The sequence below is a fragment of the Dipodomys ordii genome, unplaced genomic scaffold (assembly GCF_000151885.1).
Source record: "Dipodomys ordii isolate 6190 unplaced genomic scaffold, Dord_2.0 Scaffold345, whole genome shotgun sequence".
NCBI classification, from domain to species: Eukaryota; Metazoa; Chordata; class Mammalia; order Rodentia; family Heteromyidae; genus Dipodomys; species Dipodomys ordii.
In genome coordinates this window covers 56,378-62,702 of record NW_012267561.1, presented here as the reverse complement: position 1 = coordinate 62,702, position 6,325 = coordinate 56,378, and the positions used below count along the sequence as shown (strand labels likewise).

Below are 6,325 nucleotides of genomic sequence, written 5' to 3'. Positions count from 1 at the left end.
CAGTGAGGATGGACAGTGAGGATGAGGACAGTGAGGATGGGGACAGTGAGGATGGGGGCAGTGAGGATGGGGGCAGTGAGGATGGGGGCAGTGAGGATGGGACAGTGAGGATGGACAGTGAGGATGGGGACAGTGAGGATGGGACAGTGAGGATGGGGACCAGAGAGGATGGGGACAGTGAGGATGGGACAGTGAGGATGGGAGATGGGCGGGTGGGAGGGCTGGCCCCATGGCCACTTTTTCTGCCCCTGCCTGGGTGTGACTCAGTATCTCAGCCTGCTGGCGAGATGGAGTAATTCTTCCTCCAGAGTTGTGAAACTTCTGTCCAGCATCAGGGCCTCCATCTCTCTCTCCCAACACTCTGAACCACCCACAGTGCCAGGACAGAAGGAGGGGCACCCAGGGCAGCCCTGCGCTCTCCCTGACACTCTCGGCCATTCTCAAACTGAGGTTTGAGCTGTCAGCCCGGTCAGATCTCCAGCCCACAGCACTGGCAGAGGTGGGTAGGGGTCACGGGCGTGGTCATGGTATTGAAGTCTCAGGGCCCAGACCTAGAACATGACGGGAAACAGTCTGCAAGGAATCCAGCTGAGATCGGCTCACACTGGAATCTAACTCAGTAGAACCGGGGTCCTTGTAAGGGGCAGGTGAGACAGCCACAGATAACCTTGCTTCCACAGGCCACGAGACCGCACACTGATACGACATTGCTCGAAGAGGGTCGACCTGTGGCGCAGGAAGATGGTGCCCCAGCCTCCTGAGGGGAAATCCTGCCGACCCTCAAGCTGCCTGCCCGCCTGCGCTGTCCACTCCACGGCTCATCCGCTGACGCCCCGACCCCTGTGTCCACCGAGCTGAGGCCTTGCCAAGACCCAGCCATCCAAGCTCCGTTTCACCAAGACAAAGCCTGAACCCAAAACGTCAGGAGCAACAGGGGTCCTCGGGACCTACTAAGCATTCCCGATTCCTTCCCACCAACAACTGGGGTCAGGCTGGGTCTGGTCTGAGCTGACACCAGGTCCTGTGGAGACACCACGGGCCTGGTTCTGGTGTCGAGGGAGCTCAGAGAGCACAAAGGATGTGATATGCACACAGGGGCCTGGACACCCCTCTGACGGTGGCCCCGAGACTCCGCCGAGCTTCCACCAGCCCACTGGAGGGGCCTCTGGAGCCCCAGCTCGGAACTCAGCCCTCATCAAGGCAAGATCCCACCTGCCTCTTCTAGGATCCTACGCCAGAGTTCTGGAGTCTCCATGCCCCTCCCAGAAGCCCTGCCGGGCCAGGGAAGCCCCTCTCCAGCTGCTCTGGCTGTAACCCATCCCAGAGGAAGCAAAACACGCCCTGTGCTCCCCAGCCTGACCCTCGGGGCTCCCCAGCCTGACCCTCGGGGCTCCCCAGCCTGACCCTCGGGGCTCGGCCAGCCTGACCCTCGGGGCTCCCCAGCCTGACCCTCGGGGCTCCCCAGCCTGACCCTCGGGGCTCCCCAGCCTGACCCTCGGGGCTCGGCCAGCCTCCGCTCATGCCCTCAATGTGCGCCCCATCTCCTCTCTTGTGTCCCCATGGGTCTCCAGAGCCAGAATCAGGTCCCTGGCCCCTGGAGTACAGCCCGTTTCTTCACAGAGCCCGGGCCCGTGTGCCGAGTGGCGCACTAGGGACCTTTCCTGCCCAGCCCCACTCCAATTGGCCCACGTCCCTCCTGGCCCCCAGCATGGGTTCTCCCCACAGCCACAGCTATGCCACCCCTGCCTGTGATCTCGGCCAGACCCCTGAGCCCTCCTCCTTCCCTCCTCATCCAACAGGCACACCTGAGGCCCCTGTGCCAGCCACTAAGCCAGACGAGAGAGAGACAGAGAGAAACAGAGACAGAGACAGAGAGACACACAGAGAGAGACAGAGAGAAACAGAGACAGAGACAGAGAGACACAGAGAGAGGCAGAGAGAGAGAGAGGACTAGACGGAAGATCTGGTAGGCTCTGCCGCTATGGTTGGGTAGATATCAGAGGGCTCAGATAGACCCAGTGGTCCAGGGAGGCCAGCAGGGTGGAGTCCCCAGCCAGCGTCAGGAGCTCCGGGAGGCTTGAGCACAGCGCGGCACATGAAGGCCCAGGGCCTTCATCCACCTTCACCACCCACACGAAGCAGCCACAGCCAGGCTTGGACTCCCCCACGCCCCCAAGACCACAGAGAAACCACCAGAAGAAAGGGGAACTTCAAGAAGTGTCCCATTCCACCCAGTTTCGGTCCAGTTCTTAGTCTCAGGAGTGGGGGTGGGGTGACGACACACCCCAGAGACAAGGGTGGCGACTCCCAGGAGGCCAAGACAGCTGAGCGGGGCGGCCAGGGCAGGGCGGCCACAGCTGGGAAGCACCACCATGCAGTACGTGGCCAGAAGGAGGCAGGGCGGCGGGGGCGTCCCAGGGACTGGCCGGTGAGGACCCTTCCTCGTCTAGCATCTCACAATCTGCAGAACCCGGGGAGGCAGCAGAGAGGTGAGCCTCCAACGGGGCTGAGCCGCCGCAGCCCCTGCCAAACCCAGGGGTGGCATGGGGGAGGCCCGGCCACCAGAGCAGACTCTGAGCCCAGCCATGGGGCAGGAGGAAGTCTGAGGACAGATAGCCGGACCTGCGGCCGTGAGCACGGGAGGTCTGCCACGGAGGCAGCCCGGGACCAGTGGAAACTTGCAGAGATGGAAAGAGTTGGGAAGAGGAGGAGTGAGGCCCATGTACACAGAAGCCCCGCCGGGGGGACAGGGCCTGCGGCCCGGCTGGGGACCGCAGGCTGAAGACAGGGCATCTGGGGGCTGTGAGGGCAACGAAAGGGCAGGAAAGAAGCCAGCTCCAGGCTGAGCAAAGGCCGGATGAGAGGGGACTGGGCAGGAAGTCTGAGGCTCTGGGCAAGCAGAGTTGGGTGGGCCTGGACAGGTGGGCATGCTGGGGCCAGACAGCACCAGCTCAGAAAACAGAGGAAGAAGAGCACCAGGGGCTTAGGGGACTGCAGGCCAGGGCTGCAAACGGGGCCAGAATACCCCAAGCCCAGCAGTCTCCACTAAGCTGGGCTGATTTGGAGAGCTCAGCAGCTCAGGACTGAGCGGCCACAGCTGAACCAAGCAGACAGGAATGGGGGAAGCATGGGGGCAGCCAGGAGCTCAGGGTCAAGAGCAGGCGCCGTGGGAGCCTAAAGATGATGGTTAGGGGGTCAGGCGTTTAACAAGGGCTGCAGCAGCCACATGTAAGCAGCAGCCTTTGAGAGTACCCCCAAACAGCTCCAAGAAGCAGAGCAGGGCAGCTTCAGGTCAGCGGAGGCAGAAAGAATACCAGAGGTGTAGCAAAGCAGCATCAGGGGCTCAGAGAACCATATCTGAGCAGGACAGGTGAGGGGGGCTGTGAGAGACTGGGGCACCCAGGAGAGTCCCAAGAGCCCAGGGAGCAGGCACAGAGCAGATACAGGGGAGCTGGAGAATACTGGGGGGCTGGAGGGGCAGGGCAGCCCCAGGAGCTCAGGTAAGCAGGGCAGATACAGGGGAGCTGGAGAATATTGGGGGCTGCAGGGACAGGGCAGTACCAGGAGCTCAGGGGAGCAGGCACAGACCAGATACAGGGGAGCTGGAGAATACTGGGGGGCTGGAGGGGCAGGGCAGCCCCAGGAGCTCAGGGAGCAGGCACAGACCAGATACAGGGGAGCTGGAGAATACTGGGGGGCTGGAGGGGCAGGGCAGCCCAGGAGATCAGGGAGCAGGCACCGAGCAGCTACAGGGAAGCTGGAGAATACTGGGGGGCTGGAGGGGCAGGGCAGCCCCAGGAGCTCAGGGGAGCAGGCACAGACCAGATACAGGGGAGCTGGAGAATACTGGGGGGCTGGAGGGGCAGGGCAGCCCCAGGAGCTCAGGGGAGCAGGCACAGAGCAGATACAGGGGAGCTGGAGAATACTGGGGGGCTGGAGGGGCAGGGCAGCCCCAGGAGCTCAGGGAGCAGGCACCGAGCAGATACAGGGAAGCTGGAGAATGTTGGGGGGCTGGAAGGATAAGGCAACCCCAGGAGCTCAGGGGAGCAGGCACAGAGCAACTTTTGGGGATCTGGGGAATATTGGGGGGCTGGAGGGACAGGGCACCTTCAGGAGCTCAGGGGAGCAGTTACAGACCAGGTACAGGGGAGCTGGAGAACGTTGGGGGGCTGGAGGGATAAGGCAACCCCAGGAGCTCAGGGGAGCAGTTACAGACCAGGTACAGGGGAGCTGGAGAATACTGGGGGGCTGGAGGGACAGGGCAGTACCAGGAGCTCAGGGGAGCAGGCACAGAGCAGCTACAGGGCAGTTGGAGAATATTGGGGGGCTGGAGGGACAGGGCAGCCCCAGGAGCTCAGGGGAGTAAGCACAGAGCATACAGAGGGGAGCTTGCGAATGTTGGGGGGCTGGAGGGGCAGGGCAGCCCCAGGAGTTCAGGAGAGCAGGCACAGAGCAGATACAGGGCAGCTGGAAAATATTGGGGGGATGGAGGGACACAGTAGTGCAGGAGTTCAGGGGAGCAGTTACAGACCAGATACAGGGGAACAGCAGAGTGTTGAGGGGCTGAAGGGACAGGCCAGTACCAGGAGCTCAGGAGAGCAGGCACAGAGCAGCTACAGGAGAGTTAGAGAATGTTGGGGGCCTAGAGGGATACAGTAGCCCCAGGAGCTCAGGGGAGCAGTTACAGACCAGGTACAGGGGAGCTGGAGAGTATTGGGGGGCTGGAGGGACAGGGCAGCCCCAGGAGCTCAGGGGAGCAGGCACAGAGTAGCTACAGGGAAGCTGGAGAATGTTGGGGGGCTGGAGGGACAGGGCAGAACCAGGAGCTCAGGGGAGCAGTTACAGACCAGGTACAGGGGAGCTGGAGAGTATTGGGGGGCTGGCGGGATACAGTAGCCCCAGGAGCTCAGGGGAGCAGTTACAGACCAGGTACAGGGGAGCTGGAGAGTATTGGGGGGCTGGAGGGAAAGGGCAGCCCCAGGAGCTCATGGGAGCGGGCACAGAGCAGCTACAGGGCAGTTGGAGAATGTTGGGGGGCTGGAGGGACAGGGCAGCCCCAGGAGCTCAAGGGAGCAAGCACAGAGCAGACAGAGGGGAGCTGAAGAATGTTGGGGGGCTGGAGGGGCACAGTAGCGCAGGAGCTCAGGGGAGCAGTTATAGACCAGGAACAGGGGAGCTGGAGAATGTTGGGGGGTTGGAGGGACAGGGCAACCCCAAGAGCTCAAAAGAGCAGGCACAGAGCAGATACAGAGGAGCTAGAGAATGTTGGGGGGGTGGAGGGATACAGTATCCCAGGAGCTCAGGGGATCAGTTACAGACCAGGTACAGGGGAGCTAGAGAGGATTGGGGGGCTGGCGGGATACAGTAGCCCCAGGAGCTCAGGGGAGCAGTTACAGAGCAGACAGAGGGGACCTTGAGAATATTGGGGGGCTGGAGGGATAGGTCAGCCCAGGAGGGCAGGGGAGCAGGCACAGAGCAACTTTAGGGAGCTGGGAAATATTGGGGGGCTAGAAGGACAGGGCACCTTCAGGAGCTCAGGGACCAGTTACAGACCAGATACAGGGGAGCTGGAGAATATTGGAGGGCTGGAGGGACAGGGCAGCTTCAGGAGCTCAGGGGAACAGGCACAGAGCAACTATAGGGGAGCTGGAGAAAGTTGGGGGGCTAGAGGGACACGGCAGCCCCAGGAGCACAGGGGAGCAGTTACAGACCAGATACAGGGGAGATGGAGAATGTTGGGGGGCCAGAGGGACAGGGAATCTTCAGGAGCTCAGGGGAGCAGGCACAGACCAGCTTTCGGGCACCTGGAGAATGTTGGGGGGCTGGAGGGACAGGGAATCTTCAGGAGCTCAGGGGAGCAGTTACAGACCAGGTATAGGAGACCTGGAAAATATTGGGGGGCTGGAGGGACAGGGCAGACCCAGGAGCTCAGGGGAGCAAGTACAGACCAGATACAGGAGAGCTGGAAAATATTGGGGGGCTGGAGGGACAGGGCAGCCCAGGAGCTCAGGGGAGCAGGCACAGAGCAACTTTAGGGAACTGGGAAATATTGGGGGGCTAGAGGACGGACACCTTCAGGAGCTCAGGGAGCAGTTACAGACCAGGTACAGGGGAGCTGGAGAATAGTAAGGGGCCAGAGGGACAGGGAATCTTCAGGAGCTTGGGGCAGCAGGCACAGAGCAGCAGCAGGGCAGCTGGAGAATGTTGGGGGGGCCAGAGGGACAGGGAATCTTCAGGAGCTCAGGGGAGCAGGCACAGAGCAGCTTTGGGGCAGCTGGAGAATGTTGGGGAGCTGGAGGGACAGGGAATCTTCAGGAGCTCGGGG

At 61.9% G+C, this 6,325-nt stretch overlaps 1 gene segment (V, D, J or C); it reads left to right on the top strand.

Moving 5' to 3' along the window:
* Positions 1 to 2,095: 2,095 nt before the first annotated feature.
* Positions 2,096 to 6,325, top strand: part of LOC106001654 — a 55,062-nt gene continuing 50,832 nt past the window's right edge. The window contains 1 exon segment of the C gene segment in view: positions 2,096 to 2,489. Within this exon segment, the coding sequence occupies positions 2,096 to 2,489 (394 nt within the window).